General features: G+C 40.3%; 1 protein-coding gene across 5 annotated transcripts in view; it reads left to right on the forward strand.

The window, feature by feature from the left end:
- Nucleotides 1-20712, forward strand: part of LOC132835030 (A disintegrin and metalloproteinase with thrombospondin motifs 14) — a 207828-nt gene extending 187116 nt beyond the window's left edge. For 4 of the 5 annotated variants that reach the window (XM_060854286.1, XM_060854287.1, XM_060854285.1 and 1 more), the window contains 8 exons: nt 6113-6193; nt 6459-6622; nt 8106-8271; nt 10087-10219; nt 10698-10905; nt 11585-11714; nt 12636-12755; nt 18431-20712. In XM_060854286.1, coding sequence (XP_060710269.1) covers nt 6113-6193; nt 6459-6622; nt 8106-8271; nt 10087-10219; nt 10698-10905; nt 11585-11714; nt 12636-12755; nt 18431-19044 — 1616 coding nt within the window. In that variant the 3' untranslated portion in view covers nt 19045-20712. The remainder of the gene's footprint in view (nt 1-6112; nt 6194-6458; nt 6623-8105; nt 8272-10086; nt 10220-10697; nt 10906-11584; nt 11715-12635; nt 12756-18430) is intronic. The other variant, XM_060854288.1, reaches the window with a different exon arrangement.
- Nucleotides 20713-21250: the final 538 nt, after the last annotated feature.

A 21250-nucleotide genomic window follows, 5' to 3' on the forward strand; every position in this document is an offset into this window, starting at 1 on the left:
CTCCTATCCAGGGCAAAGAAAGCATTGTATTTCACCGTATCCATGTGCCTCATGATGTTATAAACTGCTATAAGGTTACCTCTCAGCCTGCGACGCTCCAGGGAAAATAGCCCCAAACTATTCAGCCTCACGTGATCTCTTAGCTCCCAGTATTTTTCTCCTATTTTGGGAGTAAGCAGGAAATATTTCTAACACACCCTTGCTGCATGCACAAACTGTGGCACCTAAGCTTTCATTGTGTCCATTTACAAGTGTGTTTTGGCTACTGCTCCAGATTCAAGTTCACTATGCCTTTTTTTTTCAATTCTTTCTCTTCATTCTTTTCTCTTTCCCTGTGCCTCATGGACATGACCTCCTTATTAGCAGGAATTCGAACTGCCCATTTACTCTCCCAGAACAGTACAGCACAGGAACAGGCTTTGAGCTCACCATGCCTGTGCAATCATGCTGTCACTCTGAAATAATCCCATCTACCTTCACATGGTCCATACGCCTCTATTCCCTGCTTGTTCATGTGTCTGTCTAAATGCATCTTAAACATTGCTATCGTATTTGTTTCTACCACCTCTTCTGGCAGCAGGTTTCACCTATCACCCTCTGTTTAAAAAAGACAAGTCTCACACATAGAACATAGAATAGTACATTCCATGAACCTATTTTGGCGGATGCTATTTGGCTCTCATGTTGTGCCAACCTTTTATCCTACTCTAAGATCAAACTAACTTACGTATCCTTCATTTCACAATCTTCCATGTGTCTATCCAAGAGTCGCTTAAATGTCCATAATGTATCTACTCTACTACCAGTGCTGGCATGTGTTCCATGCACCCACTACTCTCTGTATAAAGAATATACCTCAGACATCTCCCCTAAACCTTCCTCCAATCACCTTAAAATTATGCCCCCTTGTGATAGGCATTTCCACCCTGGGAAAAAGTCTCTGGCTATCCACTTTATCTATGCCCCTCACCATGTGTACACCTCTATCAAGTTACCTCTCATCCTTCTTCGCTCCATTGAGAAAGGTCCTAGCTCCCTCAACCTTTCTTCATACCAGCCAGGAGTCTCGTTTGTGACCACAGAATCTCCTGTCTGTTCCTTTAACCATTGAATCTCCAATCATTATCGCTCTCCTATGCTCCCCCCACCTTGCCTTCTGAGCCACATCTCCTTTAACTTTTTCCACTGTGACCTTAAACCTGTGTCCTACCTACAATTCTTTCCCCCCCCCCAAAAAAGGCTGGTGCATTCCAATCCAGGCAACATTCTATCTATAGTGTGGTGACTAGAACTTCACACAATACTCCAAACATGGCCAAATTAAATATCCAAGGATACATGTCCGATCGGAAGGTCAGGCAGATGGCCAGAGGGGGTGGGTTGCCTTGTTAGTGAGAACTGAAATTAAATTGATAGCAAGCAGTGATATAGAGTCGAGAGAAATAGAGAATATGTAGCTAGAGTTGAAGAATCACGAAGGGAAACGCACCCTGATGGGAGTTATTTGCCGACCTCCTAGCAGTTGTCAGAATGTGGTTTGCCATTCTTCCTACCCTGGTATTTCTTGCCCAGGTGAGTCTTTCTATCTCCTTCTGTTCTCATTTAATCTGTGAAATACTGTTGCAATGAGCTCTGCCAGTGCATCAGCCATCACCGTTCCCCTTGGTATCTCCCTCCAGAACGTTTGCACACTTTGTCACAAGATCCTTACATTCCACGAACCTATTTTGGCGGATGATATTGACATCTTGGCTTTGGTGGGAACCTGGGTGTCGTTTGATGACACCTCTCTGCTCTCCGTGCAAAATCTCCCACTATTTGCCACGCCCAGGCCATTCCATGGAAATAGGGCTTTTACCGCAAAATAGCAAACACCATGATCTGCCCCCCCCCGCTACTCTCTTAGCACATGCCTCCACTTTGAGTGTCTTACCTTGTTTCACCTTTGTGCCTCTCTTTTAAAGCCCTCGTTCTCTACTATCTACTCAAAAGTTGTGGCAGTAATCTCTCTGACAGGCTGTCCTCACTTGGCCCCTGCTCTGTCATCATTGGGGATATTTATCTCAATTCATCATGTTCTCTCTCCATTTCAGTTCATTGTAGCCCTATCATCCCTTCTCTCCTATCACATTAGGCCCCTAACCAGATGTATGGCCACTTCCGACCCACCCACCCCAGCCCAGCCCCTCCAACCTCGACTACCACTACCACTTTCAATGTGTGAATAAAAGCTTCACTGTGTGAATTATAGGTAAACCTGCATTTAATTGCTTATTAATTTCTTCCTCCTTTGTTTTCTTGTTTTTCTTCCCATCCACCGTTCTCCCTCCCAATCCTACTTCCTTCTGTGTCCACTCTTGGAAAATCTCTCATCCAGTTCACTTAGCTGTATACTTTGAAATTTCTGACTGTTTCACCTTCTATTCACAATGAAACTAGTTATACGGATTCTTTCAACTGCATTCTCGCCACCAGCTCTGATATTGTAATTCTTGTTTAAAAAATAAGATCTGTCACCTTAGTTGCAGCCCCACACAACAGTCTTGCCCTTATCACCATTAGCACCGTTCCCTTAAATACTAGGATTGGAGATTTTTGTGTCATGGCTAGTAACTGGTTCAGCAAATCTCTGTCAGACCTGTCAAATAATTTCTGACACACAAAACACCAATGAGTCCTAATCTCATCTGTCAAAATTAATATCTGTTCAAAGATTATACCAAAATTCAAAAATTACTTCCAACCTCTCTCCTCTACTCCAAAGTATCATCTTAAACCCTTTTACATTATCTCCTTCACCCTCACCTTTGGCAGGTGTGAAGATATGATGTGCTCAGTCATTATGGCTGAGACTATTCATTACCCTGCCTTTACTGGTTCATTGCCTTAATCCATCTTACTTGACAAATCTTAATTTAAAGTTGTACCCTACCCTTACCCTAAATTTGACTGTTTCTCTAGTTTCTCTCCTACCTCCCCTCAACAACTTCCCCTCATGGCTCCCTTGTTCATTGACGTAATTGATGGAGCTATCTCCTAAGTTGCTGAACTTTAATAACTCTTTCTAATATGTTGTCCTTGCCCTTCTCAAAGGAAAATAGTCCTTGACTCATCCATCCTTGAAGCTAGTACCCATTTTCAAAGTCACTTGCCACTCCACCATCCTCAGACCTGTAGATGGTTCTCAAATCCATCTCCTCCTCCACCATATTTGCAGTTCTTCAGTCAATCCCTCATCACAGCACTGAGGCAGTTTTTAATCAAAATTCTAAATAACATACTTTGTGACTGTGACCTTGTTACCCTTCCTGACTTGTTTGCCATCTTTTACACACCATCCTCTTCCTGCCCTGTAATCTTATTGAAGATTACACAACTGGTTCCATTTTAAGCAGAGCATCACCCACAATGGCTTATTTTACCTCCAAGATGTTCTGAAGCATATATCTGGGGTAGTTTCTGATCTATACTGCCCCTCAGTGACATTGTCTGAAAATACATCAGAAATGAGCTGTTTTCAATACCGTTTGATATACGCTCAGAGATAATGGGTCAGGTTCAACTTTGTTTTGTTCATTTATGGAATGTGAGCATTGTTGGCTAGGCCAGCATTTATTGCCCTTCCCTAATTGCGCAGGTGGCAGTTAGGAGTCAACACTTTACTGTGGGTCTGGAGTCACATGTAGGCCAGACCATTAGGGATAGTAGTTTCCTCCCCTAAAGGACATTAATGAACAGGGTGGGTTTTTCCCTAGTCATCATTAGGCTCTTAATTCCAGACTTTTATTTTAATTCAGACTTCACCATCTGTCATGATGAGATTTGAATTTGTATCCTTAGAACGTTACCTGGATCTCTGGATTAATATGAAGAAAGTGAGGACTGCAGATGCTGGAGATCAGAGTCGAAGAGTGTGGTGCTGAAAAACCACAGCAGATCAGGCAGCATCCAAGGAGCAGGAGAATCGATGTTTTGAGCATAAGCCTTTCATCAGGAGTGACGGCCCATTCCTGATGAAAGGCTTATGCTCAAAACATTGATTCCCCTGCTCCTCTGATGCTGCCTAACCTGCTGTACTTTTCCAGCACCACACTCTTCGACTCTTGATTAATTGTCTAGTGATAATACCACTAGCTGACTCCTCTAAACTTGTTCTTAGTGGAGTAGAGGTTGGCCAGATATGATTACTTACAGACTGAGTCTAACTATAAAAATACAGTCCTTAGCCACACATTTCTCATTATTTACTTCTCTCTTATTCACAAGTTTATAATTCAAGTAATATTACAATATGGTCAGAATCTATGTCAATCAAGAAATCAAACAAAATACAGCATCTATTGAAAAACATTGTAAAATAAATACTTTCCCTCAAGTGGAAAAGCAACAATTCTTCTAAAAATTGTTACTGTGGAAGTCCAAGGGTTATACAAGATATGAATGATTTATTGACTTTTGCCTGCCCATAGATTGCTTTTGCAAATACAGTGCCTACTATTACAACCTTGTCATGAGGAATCTAGTTCCTCATGTTCAACAAGCTCCAGGAATTCATCAATACTGCTGAAAATGAAAAATGGATAATCTTTATATTTCATTGTCTCATGCCTTTGAAAAACATTAATAGCTTAGAAGTATGTACTGAATGTTCTTGAAATTGATAATTTCAAACATCAGTGAGGGTTATGAAGCTTATTAATAAAGGGTCACTGTTCTGATTCAATGCTGCTAGCTGTGAACACTGTACATATTGTCCATGCTGCTCTCCCACTTTCCAGCCTGTCACAATAATGAATAGTACAGTGCTGTGTATTCCCTATGCAAATACCAATCTTCACGTACGTCAGTGCTTGAAATACTCATCCCTTTAAGGATCAACCAGAACAGCTTCAGAGTTGACTGCAAGCACATGATCGGACTTGTATTTAGGAGATGGGTCCTTCCCCAGTGGGGAGCTGGCTTCTGAAGGGGGAAAGGGTCCAGAAGGGAAAGACTGAAACTGCTGTCTGTGCTAAGATATGCATTTCCAAAAAGACACTTTGTAAGTCTCTGAAAGTCTCCAGCTGCCTAATTCAACACATAATATTGGTCTGTAAAACAATTTGACTATGTACTCCAAAAAATGGGTCTTTTACCCTTGGGTAAGAGTAGATGCATAAGGCTGAAATTATTTCATGGTGAGATGGATAATAGACAGAAAAAAATAAAAATAAAGTAGATATATTTATTTAGGTGACTCAATAGTAGGTATCACATTGCCTAGCTTGCTGACCTTCTGGTATGTTGTTTTTAATAGAACTGATCATCATGTGGGCAAGTAGTTTAATACTGCCCTTTGCTCTACGACAATTCCTAGACAGACTTCGGGATCAGAAACATTTTCAGAATAGAGATCAGTACATTGAAGGTTAAAATAGCTTGGACAAAACTCTGTCTCTCTAATAGTATATTAACAAGCAAAGACTCTTTCAAAGTTTGATTGTTCATTTCGTCATGTGCCAGTCCCGCAGTTTCCAAAGTGAAATGTTTAATATTGGTTGGGCATTTCCTTGTATATCCAGCCATTTGATAGTTGCCCTAATCTTGTTTGATAATATTGCCTGCCTCTGTCTCTACAACTTAACCTCACTGTGGAACTTATTTCTAGCACTAACCAAGTTTTTGAGCACTTTATGTAAGATTGTCTGGTAGTGGGTGGTAAAAATTGGGCAATTATACATGAATCTGTATGAAAGTTAGATTTCAACTACCTACCTTTACTTACAACACTGGAGCCACATGGAGGGGACTTTTCTGTTTATGTTGGGGCTGGATTGGAGCCAGGACATAGAGGTGAGAGGACAGCATATTCAAAAGGCACAACTCTTGCCCCACGTTGGTGCAGTGACGTCACCAACAATTTTATTCCTGTGATTATTTTCCAGGACACACACATCTTGTTACCTGTAGTTTTGAAGAATGTTAATCTACACTGGGTTGACATAGAAGATAAACTGCTGATCATATAAAGCAAACCAAATTATTTAAAATACCCTGTAACTTTCATAATTTTCAAATCACAAGGGCAGCATTGATTGCCTTTGAATTACTTAATTCTAATGTCTCATTGCAGGGATGTTCAAAATGTTTGAGTTGCCTGCTGGAGCTCGGCATATTCAGATTGAAGAAACTGAACCTTCTACAAATCTAATTGGTAAGTTTTTTTTTTCAGGAATCTATATCAGTATTTGGCGCTTTCAATAGTTCCATAATCTTTGCTAAATTATCAGAAAATGGAAAAGTAATCTCCAGAGGAAGCAAGTTGCTGTGGAAACTCTTAATTTATTTAGGAAAACATGGCATAAATTCAATATATTTTCTTTATCAAACACCATGCGCTTTGTACTGTATTTTGAAAACATTTCAGAAAGTTTGGAATAAGTTATATTGGACATCTAATGGTCACGTTTTCCTAACAGCTGTGAAGAATCAAGCAACTGGTAATTTTATTCTCAATGCCAAAGGTGAAAGTTCAAAGCCAAAGATGTTTTTAGGAATGGGTCTGGAGTGGGAATATTCCATAGAGAATGACAAGGAAACCCTTAAATCCAGTGGCCCACTGCACAACAACATCATTGTTTTTGTAAGTAATGAGATTATTAAAGTTATTTAAAAGATCTTTCTCCCTTTGTATTTTCCCCTTAGAAGATGCCAACATATTCCAAGGTACAAATCCTCTGATATCTCACCCAAATTCCTGGGTGCTTCTGTTGATCCAGTCACTGAGACTGAGCAGGCTAATAAACAACAAAGAGTGGAAGAGGAGGCATCTCTCATGAACGTGACCAACTTGGCATGCACCAGTGGTCATCGATAAACTCCTGTTAATTCTCTCCTCCATCCCTAGCCCAAGAATCTGAGGACAGCAGTTCTACTGCTGCTTCAATGGAGATCAGTGAACTGCAGACTGGAAATAAAGCTTTAGTAGCTTGACAGTCCGTGCAATTCTCCAGAGAATAATGGGTACATGTATGAGCACTTCAAAATAATCTGACGCAACAACAAACATCTCAATGGAAAATCTCCATTCTCATTGCCTCGGAAAGGCAGTCAACATCATCAAAAACCCAGTTATAATCTCTTCCAGCCTCTTCTGTCAGACAGACAATATGAAAGCTTAAACACAACTTCTTCCCTGCTGTTATTAGACTTCTGAATAGACTTCTCAAATTTCGATGATGATCTTGCTTTTTGTGCGCCTTCTTTGCAATTGTAACTTTGTATTCCTCACACTATTGTATTATCCTGATGCACTTTATATGGAATGATCTGCCAATACTGCATGCAAAACAAAACTTTTAACTGTACCAAGGTACATGTAACAATAATAATTCAAATCAAACATTATGAGCAAGCAAGATAAAAATCCTTAGTGAATGCAACTCTGAATGCAATGCAATGGAATATTCAAAACTTTTTAATAAATAATGTATTATTTCCATGATTCAATCCAGTTTTTTTTAAAAAATCAGATATCATGTGTTGGAAATTGTTAAGTTTGATTCATTCAAAGAATGGTACAACACAGAAGATCATTGTATGGCCCATTGTACCGATATAAAGTCTGAAAACTATCTAATTAGTCAACTCCCTTACACTTTCCCCTTAGCCCTGCCAATTTCAATTCAGCTTGTAATTCTGTAAAGGTATTATGCTGATGTCCGTAAGTCACTTGGAGATAACCTAACAATATGAAAAGCAGTCTATAGGTTTGTGGTGCCTATGCAGTTTTTCTCATTAGATTAGGAAATAAAAGCTCATGATTGTGTGATAGTAATCTAACTCTCAGACTAGCATGTGAGACTGCGCCCAATGCATTAAGAATTTTAATATATAAGACTTAGGCACAGTGTTTATAAATCTGAAAATTATATTACAGAATAGTTCTTGGAAAGAAGCAGAATACGTATTTTCATGCAAACATTGCACAGAGATATTTCTTTTTTCAAAAAAGGAAATTCATTGAGATGTCATTTTAGGAAGTCTGTGCACAAACTCTCAATCACAATGTTCTGGATTTCTTGGGGCTTGTTTAAATGGCAAGGAACTGCTCTTTTTTTTTTCAGATTAGTCCCCAAGATGAAGACGTTAAATCAAATTTAATGTACAAGTATGTTATTCATGAAGACCTACTTCCTGTGATCGGCAACAATGATGTACTCCTGGAAGAGACGGAAAGTTATGAGTGGGCCTTAAAAAGCTGGTCCCAGTGTTCGAAAGCCTGTGGAGGAGGTGTGTTGTCAGTAAGATGGGTAACAATACATTGCTGCATGTTCATTCCACATAACTGCAAACACACTCATGCACATTTTCACACTTACTTCCACACTCTCCCTCTCTCTCATACTCTGTCCCAAGTGCGCGCACACTGTCCTTCGCAATGCATGATTTGGAGATGCCGGTGTTGAATCAGGGTGTACCAAGTTAAAAATCACACAACACCAGGTTATAGTCCAGCAGGTTTAATTGGAAGCACTAGCTTTTGGAGCATTGCTCCTTCATCAGGTGGTTGTGCTGATGAAGGAGCAGTGCTCTGAAAACTAGTGCTTCTAGTTAAACCTTTTGGACTGTAATCTGGTGTTGTGTAATTTTTAACCTCCCAATGCACATACTCAATCACTCTCTGTCACTCCCTCCCATATGCACAGTTGCTGTCTCTCATTTTGTCCCCCATGCACGTTTGTACCTTTCAAATATACATTGTCACTCTCATTTTTTCACTCATACACGCTCACTCCTCCAACAAATTCTAATTCTGTCTGGTTCCCTCCCACATACAAACTCGCACTCACTCTTGTGCACTCTTTTACTGTGTCTCATGCTCACTCTTTTCCACATGAACACTCGCTCACTTTCTTGCATGCCTTCCCCCACACACTCACTTGTTCTCATTCCCTTCCCCACACACTTCCACGCTTTCTGCACACACTTTCTACACACACTTTCATACTCCGTTCCTCACTCATTCTCTCTCATACTGTCTCCCATGCAGTCTGTTACTCCTTTCCCCACAAAGTTTCGCCTCTTTTGGTCTCTATCGCTCTGACACATGCATATCCTCTACTCAGTTCAGAGCATCTCATATTTTCCTGTTCATAAAAATGTGAAAAAATGGAAAAAGATGCATAATTGCGCTGAGCCTGAAGTCTAGATATACATTTCTGTTTTGCACAAAAACACTAATTTTCAGAATCTACTTGTATTTATCTAGGCAAAAAGGGACCTTAAATTGTATATCACCCTGTAATGGTATATTTTCTAGTACAGATTTTTAAAAATTCATTCATGGGATGAGGGTGTTGCTGGCCAGGCCAGCATTTATTGCCCATCCCTAATTGTTAATAGTCAACCATGTTGTTGTGGGTCTGGAGTCACATGTAGACTAGACAAGATAAGGATGGCAGATTCCTTCCCTGAACGACATTAGTGAACCAGATGGGGTTTTTCTTCAACAATCGACAGTGGATTTGCGGTTATCATTAGACTTTTTGCTTCCAGATTTTACTAGTTCAAATTACACCATTTGCCGTGGCAGGATTCAAACCCAGGTCCCCAGAGCCCGGTGGCTCAGTGGTTAGCACTGCTGCTTCACAGCACCAGGGTCCCAGGTTCGATTCCAGCCTTAGACGACTGTCTGTGTGGAGTTTACACATTCTCCCCATGTCTGCGTGGGTTTCCTCCGGGTGCTCCGGTTTCCTCCCACATTCCAAAGATGTACAGGTGAATTGGCCATGCTAAATTGCCCATAGTGTTAGGTGCATTAGTCAGAGGGAAATGGGGTCTGGGTGGGTTACTCCTCAGAGGGTCAGTGTGGACTGGTTGGGCTGAAGGGCCTGTTTCCACACCGTAGGGAATCTAATCTAGTCTAATCATCATTACCTGGGTCTCTGAATGCAATCTAACGATAATACCACTAGGCTGTGGCCTCCCCTCTCAAATTGCAGAGATTATAAACACAACTCCAAATGCAGATTTTAGGACTTATTTCCAGATTATTTTGTCTAATGCTACTGCAAAAGTACACTAATATTGCAAATATACTTTCAGGAATACAGTACACAAAATATGGCTGCCGACGAAAAAGTGACAGCAAGATGGTGCATCGGAATTTCTGTGATAACAATAAGAAGCCAAAGCCGATAAGGAGACGTTGTAACCTTCATGAGTGCACACAACCATCGTAAGCAAAATGCTCTTATTCAGCTAGAGTGCACTAATAGATTGTGAACAAAGATTATAACAATGGTGAAATTCAAAGTATTCTTTGACAGGGCTCTAGAGAGGAAAAGCTTCAAGGAGGTAGCTTGAAATCATAATGCCACTTTGGCCTTGATAAGCCGTTGGCAAAGGGCTTTTGTACATGTGGTTAGAATCAGGTGCAAAGCTCTGCTCTGTTTGCAGTTTATTGTCTATGTTACAAGGCTGCGAGTGTGAAGAATTAAAAGACAGATCAGCCAGAAATTCCAGATGCCAACTGTTGACTTCATGTTTTGTACGACCTTCCAACTTTTTACTTCCAACATTTTTCATTTCAGTGAATAAAAACAAGGTTGTTTATTCTATATAATACTGCACTCACCAATTCACAAAAGGACAGTTCTGCCACTGTTGGTTTTCAGTGTTGAATAATGTGTTAAGTTTAATCTATTCTGTTGCAGGTGGTTAACAGAAGAATGGGGAGCTTGCAGTAAAACTTGTGGAAAACTAGGATACCAAACAAGGGTTGTACAGTGTGTCCAGTCTCTCATTGCTGGAGCCAATAAAACAGTGCACACCAAATACTGTGTTGGAGACCGTCCCGACACTCGGAGACCATGCAACCGTACACCGTGTCCAGCACAGTGGCGGACAGGAGCTTGGTCTCAGGTACATGAACAACATGGAGCTTATTCCTTCACCTATTCTAAACTGTTCAAGGTGAATTCATTTGTGGGTGAGTTCAAACCTAGAGAAGATAAAACTAAGATAGTCACTGATAAATCCAACTAGAAATTCAGGAAAAACTCCTTAACTTAAAGATACGCAAACAAGAATTGCTGGAAAAGCTCAGCAGTCCACCAGCGTCTATTGAGGGAAATCAGAGTTAACATTTCAGACCCTTGCGTTAACTCTGGTTTCTGTCCACAGACACTGCCAGACCAGCTAAGGTTTTCCAGCAATTTCTGTCCTTGCTTCTGATTTCCAGCATCAGCAATTCTTTTGGTTTTTATTTCCTTAACTTGAAGAATAGTTAACCTATGAAGCTTGCTATCATGTGGGGTTGCCACACGTCGATACATTTAAAGAGAAGCTGATAGGGTAACAGGACAGAAGGAATGGAAGAATATGCTAATGGATTTAGCTGAGGTGGAGAGGGAGGACACTGACACAGACTGTAGTGCCTGGATCTGACAAATGTTGTAATGCATGAGTGTTATTCAAAATAATGGCCTCATATTCTGGGAAAGTACAATTAATTTTGCATTCTAGGAGATTTTATTGCCAGATTTAGTGTGTGCTATAATGGCACTTTTAGTTCTTTCTGTTCTCGATTTTGTTGGCACAGTGCTCGGTGACCTGCGGCGAGGGTATCCAGCAACGGCAAGTCGTGTGTCGAGGCAGTGATAACAGCATCAGCCATTGCAAACAGGAAAAGCCTGAAGTGGTGAAAATGTGCACAGTGAAGCCATGTAATGGTAAGGACATGGTCAAAGATGTTTGTCTCCACTCATTGTCTGACTGTGCCCTGTCATAATCCTTGTTGTTCAGATTGCTGTACTCAGCACAAATTAACTGGATTACATGGAATGCATTTATAAAAACAGCCTTTTTTATAAATTGCAAAAATATACTTTGTTCATAAAAATGTCTTTGTATATATACGTAGTCACTGAAGCCATTTTGTTCTGTGCAGTAGCATGTAAAGAAACAAACAAAAATTAGAGTTTGACTCTTTCCAACAACCAAAGCGCAAGACATTTGTTACTTGTACAAGACAATATTTACATATATTTGAGGCGTCAAGATGGTCCAATAATTGAAAGGACCTCTATTTAACTTCAGCAGAAAGACCTCAGACATTGGTCTTTCCCACTGCACCTGGTCAGCAGCTGCCCCAAGCTTTAGTGTATTCCTCAGACTGGAATATACCAGTCTGCAACACTCAGTCGAGTTCAAATCCTTGCTCTGGAAGACCAACAATATTTTACTTATTGTTTCTTTTTGAAATAGATATATTTTGTGGAGGCCACTTTTAGGTATGATCTTTAGGCAATGGGTGCATATATGTGTGAAAATCAGCAAACCATAAAGCAGCGTCCTATCCATGAAAATCAGTGGACTGAAATCATTCCCAATGAAGGGCTTTTGCCCAAAACGTCAACTTTCCTGCTCCTCGGATGCTGCTGACCTGTTGTGCTTTTCCAGCACCATTCTAATCTGAAATCATATGTGGCCTGGCAATCTTTCTCAGGTTTCCAAAATGTGTTGCTACCAGTTGATGGTCTGCCATGCGTTGCAGAAGTTCATTTTGGGTTTTATGTAGCTGTCTTTGTAAATTTATGGCTGTACATTATCTGATGAAAATAAAACATTAACCTTCTGAAAAATCTTTTTAGCTCATTTAGGAAAGTCCTCTGTTTTCACTCCGAGCACAGAAACCATTGATCAAGTGACTGCACGGGGCCACTGGGTGTCTCAACTCGTTCCAGAGAAGCCGGTTCATAAAATCTCAACAAGTAATTATCACTTTAGTTGCTATTCCATGTAACCACATCATCTCCAGCCCCACTGAATACTGTACTTGAATGATTTGCAAATTAACATTGTTGAATTTGCATTTTGGGATCTAAGCCACCGCCAAAGATGTAAGTTAGCTGCCACATTCTATGACCATGCCCATCCTCCATCAATTGGATTTAGCTGTCTGAAAAGTGAAAAGGAGCTCTGTGATATTTGTATGTAGAGGTGTGGATTGTCCATATAACCTGTTGCTCGGGGAGTGTATAGTTATTAGCCTGTCTGTTAATGTGCTGACCCTGCTTCATTCTGCTGGGTCAGATCTGTGTAGAAGCACACACGGTTTATGGTAAAGTAGGGGCAGAAGTAGGAATTTGCATTTGAATGCAAATTTGGCGGCACGGTGGCACAGTGGTTAGCACTGCTGCCTCACAGCGCCAGAGACCCGGGTTCAATTCCCGACTCGGGCAACTGACTGTGTGGAGTTTGCATGTTCTCCCCGTGTCTGCGTGGGTTTCCTCCGGGTGCTCCGGTTTCCTCCCACAGTCACAAAGATGTGCGGGTCAGGTGAATTGGCCATGCTAAATTGCCCGTAGTGTTAGGTAAGGGGTAAATGTATGGGAATGGGTGGGTTGCGCTTCGGCGGGTCGGTGTGGACTTGTTGGGCCGAAGGGCCTGTTTCCACACTGTAAGTAATCTAATCTAATAGTCCTTAAATGTATATGGATAAGGGCTTTCATGATATAGTAGTAGGGATCCTATTTCTGAGCCAGGAGTCCCAGCTGCCCCAGAGGTGTGTAATAACGTATCTGAACAGATTGATTAGAGAATTTCTCAATGCATGTGGATAACCTTAAAGGTCTACGTTTTCATAGCATTTCTAAATTGGATACATTAAAGTATGTTTCAATTTTGGTTTAACAAAAATGGCTCCAGCAAAAATATGAGGTGAGAAGCAAAGTCTGTGGCTTGTGTTAATATGACATAATGAATTCCTGTTTGATGTTTATTAAGCAGAGATGATGTGAGTGGGGTGCTAATAAGAAAAGCTGCACTGCTTCATAATCAGAGACCCTGCTCCAAAAGGCAGTAGCCAGGATTGAATGTCAGAACGGAACAACAGCGGGAGTCCACTTTTCTCTGCGAAATATTGTGCTGTTCCATGGCAGTTGGGCATTTACCTGGGCAGTGGCCCTTCTCCCATCAGATTAGGAATCAGGATCAGGAATCCCATCCTTGATAGCTGTCAGGTCAATGAGATGCTGTCGGATCTCCACCAGCAGCAGCACCAGCTGGAATGGTCAATACTGCTACATCTCTAAAGGTCACATTGTAAATGTGGAATGGGCTGGGGGTCAAGGCTAAAAAGCTTTGTTACATTATGGTGAAAACACTGTTATTTGAACTTTTTATTTCTTTATTTTTCTAACTTACTGGTATGATTTTGTACTTTTGAATTTCTGGACTTCTTTCCTAAGAATTTATACTCAAGAACCTGTACCTAGGTACTTGTGTACCTGAAATGGCACTGTAATTGGTGATCTGTCAACTTTTCACTGTATTCATGTGAGTACATTTGACAATAAAGCTAAATAGATTTTAAAAAGGGGTTGGCTTCTGGGAATGCCGACCTGTTCCTGATGCTGAGTTCCTTGCTTTTCACCCCCTTGCCACTCAATATAATTTTGTCATAAATCTGGCAGCATTTAGTGGATGGCCTCACCAGACAGCAACTCCTTTGGTCACTGCTGGTTGAATGTCAGCAACAGCAGGATAAGACAGTTGTGTATTAACTTTGGACCTCAGTTAACCCCGGGGCAGGAATACTGACTACAGACTGGTGGCCATTACAGGTGACATACCAGTGTAAAAGAATATCAAATTGGTCAGGGCCCCTTGAGTAAAATTAATTCCAAAGTGGTGGGCACCCCTATAATACATTATTGAGGAGACTTGAATAAAAAAAATCTCTTGTAAAGGATCTTGGCTGATACTTGGGCTGAACCAACCTGATGAAAAATGTTCCATTTGATCATTGCCCAGAGTCCTGGCAATTGGTTATAAACCAATGAGTTTTAGGATTTATATTTGTTTATGGAACCAAATGCTGTAAAGTTGCCTGCCTCAGCATTTAGATAATGTGACATTCAGTTCCAGCCTGCATACTACCTCGCATGACTATCTAAATAAGTAGCAAACAGACATGACTGACATATCTGTGGACCTGATGGTAGTTAGACTACTCATTAAATAATAGAGCCACCAAACTTGAAAGCAGCAAAATTCAAAGCAATTGCATCTTCCTAGTTCACGGACATCATATGCAGAGAAGGAGATGAAGATCAATATGATTTACTACTTTTAAAATGTGCTGAATAGGTCATGTCACAAAGTAGCCATGTTGCGAAAGATTAATTGCATTGTTGGCACTGTTGGTGCTGCACGAGTTCAGCCCAGGAGCTAAGGCTGTGCTGCTGGGAATTACTCGATCATAGAATATGGTTATTCTCCACAGTCCTAGACTGAGAAGTAAAGAGATTTCTCATTTACATGTAAAAGATTCTTCTGAAGCCATCTGAAGAGTTTACCAGATTGTCAAATTGGCAGAACATTGATTCAATTCCCCCAGCCCCATCCATCACCTGCAGTATTCTATCCCTCAGTTGCACAGTTTATACCATCTACAGTATGCACTGCAGCAATTCATCCAAGATTCCTCTATCCAGGATACCAACTGTCAAGAGCATCAAGTACATGCAGATAGCCATAGATGGTCCCAGAAGACATAATCTCTTAATTAGAGAGAGATGACTGGTGGTGAATTTAACCGGAGAATCAGCTAAGATTGAGAAAGTGCAGCCTTCGTGGTAACCCCAGCAGGTACACAAATGGAGCCATTGCTGTTGATGTCACTCTGTATCTCAAACGATCCATTGAACGAACTGATCTAACCGATTAGGTGGGAACGCCACCACCGACAAGTTTCTCTCCTAGCCCCACACCATCCTGATGTTAACTAAACTTGCTGATCTTTCACCATCGCAGGCTCAACATTTTGTTCTAATGGCACTTTGGGTGCACCTACACCTCATTGATTGCAGCAATTTAAGAAGACTGCTCACATCACCTTCTGAGGGCAGTTAAGGATATAGGACAATAAATGCTGGCCTAGCCGATGCCCAAATCCCATGAATGAATACATTTTCAAAAAAAAATCCCCAGTTCAATTTGTACAGTCTAAGCAGTAACTAAGAGATTACTACTCTGCTTACTTCTGTCTCCATAACATCTGCCGTATCACGGATGATCCCAAATGGTTAGATCGAAATATACAGTAATGTACAAATTGATAAACCTGCCTGTTCACATACACTTGCTCTTTGGAACCCAGAGATGGATTCTGTAGGTGCTCCTGCTCCTTCTGGATATCCATTCAGGTCAGTAAATGTCAAAATAAAGACTTATAAGAGAAATCTCCATGAGTGCACGTGGGCCCCATTGTTTCAAGACATCCGGGTTTTGAATTGGGAGCTGTGTGCAGGGTTTCGGCCCCTTATTCTCCTGTGCTTCAGGAATGTGAGTAAAAATCCTTTTCCTTTCCTTTGCTGACTGAGCACTTGCAGTTGTAAAACAGCGTATTCTTTTTGCTCACTGCATTAGTGGTTTAGTAAGCCTCATGGATAGAAGCCTTCTGCACTGGCCTTGCTTTTAGAAGAACTTCCGTTAGAATCCTGAGCAAGGCTTTCCCACCTGGATGATATTTTATTGCAACTCCTCCCGTGTGAGAGGATATTGTCGTGAACATTAGATTGCCTACCATTGTTTAAATTCTTTCAAATTGTTTGGGTGTTGTCCATCTGTAATAGGCCATCCCTGAGGGCTGATTGCTGTGTCTCTGGAAAGGGTAAGAACAGCAGATTCTCTTCTGTTTTGATTTCCACTGTTTGCTGTGGGGAGGTATGAACCCATATCTCCAAAGTGTTAGCCTGGGTACTGTTTGTACCGCCACAGCCATTTCTCAGTCCCTCCCTGTAATGTCAATTTGAAATCTGTATAAAGTCGGTCCAAACAAACTTGCAGTAAAAGTAAACTAATTTAGAGTCTTAGAGTTTGCAGCGTGAAAACAGACCCTTCGGTCTAACTCGTCCATGCCAACCAGATGGCCCACATCCCTCTGAACCTGTCCGATTGATATACCCATCCAAATGCCTTTTAACTGTTGTAATTGTATCAGTCTCCACTGGTTCCTCTAGTAGCTCATTCCATTCATGTGCCACCCTCTGCATAAAAAAGTTGCCCCTTAGGTCCCTTTTCTATCTCTCTCCTCTCACCTTAAACCTATGCCCTCTAGTTTTGGACTCCCCTACCCTGGGGAAAAGACTTTGACTCATCACCGTATCCATGTCCTTCATGATTTTATTAAATCTCTATATGGTCACCCCTCAGCCTCTGACATTCCAGGGAAAGTAGTCCCTGCCTATTCAGCTTCTCCCTGTAGCGCAAACAAATTGATAAAACTAAATTGGTTAAAGTGATGTAATTATATAACAAACTGCTTAACGAGCCTTTTCTAGTTAAATGATAATGCAGTGCATCCCATGTATTTTGTTATTTCTAAGTATATTAATTAATCAAAATGGAAGCTGATTTTTACACTATTACAGTGACATTAGTTTTTTGTTTCTATGTGTAATTAGCTCCCTTGTCCAAAGCATAGCCATACATTAGAAAAGTAGCTCAGCAGTACACCTTGTTTTTACTGCGGTGTAAAGCATTCTTTCACAGAAACATCTCATTGTAAACTAGGCCCTTAACTTTACAAAGCAATAAGACCATATATGGTTCTGCCCTTTACTCTCCATTTCTTCCAACCAGCTTTCTTATTCTAATCTCGTCACTAATTTGTCCACCTCCATGACCTAGAGTTGTTATCCTCCCTTCAGTCACAACAGATGAGAGCTATTGATCCTGTGTGAATGTTTACAATCATAGTCGGATCTTGGCTGCATTCGCTTATGTCAAAAAGCAAGTCAGTGGGATCTGAAACATAAAAGAGTTAGAAATACAAGACAAGAGGCATTGAACAAATAGGGTTCAATATAATTTGAACAAATTGCCCTATATGCACTAAAATATTGTCAGGCATGTTGGAAGCGAATTCAAAGGATTGGGAGATTTTTCTCTCTGTTTATTCTTTCACAGGATTTGAGTATCACTGGCTGGGCCAGCATTTGTTGCTGGTCCCTAATTGCCATGGAGAAGAGGTGAATCATCTTCTTAAACCTCTGCAGTCCATGTGGTGTACTGTTTACACATTGTGTTAGGAAGGAGGTTCCAGGATTCTGACCCAGTAATAATGATGGAACGATGATATATTTAAAAGTCAGAATAGTGTGCGCTTGGAGGTGAATTTGCAGGGGGTGGTGTTTCCATGGGGAGGGGGCATCAGTGAGGGCATGAGGGGTGAGGATTGCAGTTTAACGCCCTGAGAAATACTGAGTTCTTCAATTTTTTTTAGCCTAATCCCATTGTTTTTAACACAGGCATTGCTTATTTTTGAAGTTTTTAACCAAGAGCATTTAATTTGGAAAGGTTCTTCCTTATAATATAGAGCTGCACTAGAAGGTTGTCTTCCCAGAGAATCCTAATTGCTTTCTTTTGCTTTAATTCGCAGAGGAGCCATGCCTTGGAGATAAATCAATTTTTTGTCAGATGGAAGTTTTGGCTCGATATTGTTCTATTCCTGGTTATAATAAGTTGTGCTGTGAATCCTGCAATAAACAGGACCCAACATTGCCGCCTCCTTTTTCACAGGCCGCCTCAGACATTGAAGCTGCTGAGGATACAATCCATTCCAGCCCTATGCCAGAAACAGTAACGCAACCAGCCCCCAATGACCATTATCTGACTGTCCGATGCACGACTATAAGAAAGGTCGACAGTTCACCTTCACCTCTTCCTTCCGTTGATAGCACCAGTGACAGTGGCCTTTCGTCAACCAAAGTCTTTACAGCAGAGTCGCAGGGAACTAGCGACAGTTTCACCACACTAAACACCCGCACGTTTGCAAGCACATTTATGTTGCCTCCTGCTGAACAGGCAACACAGCACAGCAACATGGGTGTGTTTGACTCCCCTACTACTATGTTTATGAACAGGGAGAAGACTTTGCCTGTTACGACCAGTAGGAGTGACACATGGAGTCCAGCAGCTGCAAGTAGTCCAAGAAGGGGTACCAGTGAATCAGAAGCAGACTTGACCCACAGTATCTCCCCCATTGTGACATGAATTGCCAGCTGATGCTGTCCTTTAAACTGAACTGCAGTTTTGCAATAGCCTCTCACTGGAACCATATATCCTTAATAACTGCTTAATACTCTCGCTTCTGTCCATTGCAGCTTCCAGCTACAGGTAAATGTGTGTCCTAGTCTACTGGTTTTACATCATGTCCACTTGAGACAGTAATGATTATACATGCAAGTACTGTAACAGATAACAGCAGCCACATCTACTGTATGGCAAAGATCAGTGTATTCAGATACAATATGGTGCTAGCTCAACCTGAATGAACCTCAGTGAATGAATGAATCTCAAATTTGCATTGAAAAGTTTAGTCCTAATAAAACTATTTTTCCTCTGACACCTAAATAGATCTCTTACCTAGTTGTCCAAGACATGATGCATGTAGCTTCTCAAGCCTCCTGGTACCATACAATGTGTTGGTTTAACCAGTTTAAACATTGTCTTGAGAACATTTTCAGTATTGTCGTGGTAATTAAATGATATACAATATTTACATTCATGATGTATATAATGTAAATGTCAGCATCCTCAAAGGTAATACATTTAGATGTCTTAATGTAGTTGCCTTGCTTGTACAAACCTGCTTTAAGGTGCTTTTCAGCACCTCATTCATTACAGAGTACATATGTTAACATAATTCTTTTTGCAGTTTGTATAGTTCCTGTACATAAATAAATAAGAGCTTTTAATTTTAATATTTATTGAATTGGAAAAAAAAATTTCAGTTTTGCATTGTTGAAAGAAATTATTACCCATGGCCTCCGTGTCTAGTCATTTGTGTCTTCAGTTTTTTTTTGAGTTGAACAGCGTCTAAAGCAGTGCAATGTAATTTATAAAACTATTGAACTTGGCCAGTACAAAGCATATGTCCACTCTACAGTCGATGCATTCTCATTCAAAAATGTAGAAGTGAATTTTTTTTTATAGATGACATCTTTAAACGATATTTTTTAGTTGTTTTAAAATTCTTATATGTAAAATAAAATAAACAGGGAATGTAAGATCTTGTGCGTTATTGTAGAAGCTTTAAATGTCAAGCCTGATAAAGTGCAATGGCTGAGGAATGACTGTGAAACTAGTGCTGTCTATCATGAGCCTGTGAACAGTTTTTTAATTCATCTCTTCATGTGGCCTCATGTAAAACCATTGTCTTGGATTGCTTTGATGAAACCCAAAACAAATTGAATTTGCAAAGATTTACATGAAAATGGAAAGAACTGCGAATGCTGTAAATCAGAAACAAAAACAGAAATAACTGGAAAAGGTTTGGCAGCATCTGTCGAATATCCCGAGATGTTAACTCTAGCTTTCTCTCCACAGATGCTTCAGATTGCTGAGCTTTTCCATCATTTTTTGCTTTTGTTGCAAAGATGTACATTTGCTGCCATGCTTGACTTTTAAACCAGCACTGGCTGTTTCATGGATGTATGCAGGTCATTAAGTTTATAAAAACCCTTTGGTGCTGAGGTATGAAACATTTCATTTTAAGAAATTGAGTATAGTTAAAAGGAATCAGTATTCACGGTACTTAATGTGGTGATCGACTCTTCCACTCAGTCCAAATATTTAAGTAATGATTATATTGTTGTACATTGCATTTGTTTTAAAACTAATCCCTAATATGCAGACATGGTAGGTCCTTAAAGTATGTATTTAAACCACTGTTTAGTTTTTGATGAATCATGCTAAAAGTGGTAATAAATGCTACTTCAGTATCTCTTTGTCGAATGTTTTGTTGTAACATTGCATTCTCTATGTAAAGTGCTGATTGAATTATTGTAATTGATGTTGGCATTTCAAATTCCTTTCAAATCAGTTCAAAACACTCACTGAGTGTTGCTGAAAAAAAAATTGTCAAAGCTTTTTGTTTACCATTCATCAGGGCCTTCTCAAGAAATGCTAGAGGAAAGGTGAACAACATTTATAATGATGCACAGTATAAAATTCTGCTCTCCTTGCATTGGTGTTTTGTAAATTGTCTTGATAAGTACAGGCCAAAAACTTCAATAGAATGTTGTCTTTCAGTAATAGAAAGAATAACATAGAACAGTACAGCACAGTACTCCATGTTGTGCTGACCTTTTATCCTACTCTAAGATCAAACTAACCTAACTTTACCCTACATTTTACTATTATCCATGTGCCTATCCAAGAATCGCTTAAGTGTGCCTCGTATGTTTGACTCTACTAC

The sequence above is a fragment of the Hemiscyllium ocellatum genome, chromosome 43 (genome assembly GCF_020745735.1).
Source record: "Hemiscyllium ocellatum isolate sHemOce1 chromosome 43, sHemOce1.pat.X.cur, whole genome shotgun sequence".
Lineage (NCBI taxonomy): Eukaryota > Metazoa > Chordata > Chondrichthyes > Orectolobiformes > Hemiscylliidae > Hemiscyllium > Hemiscyllium ocellatum.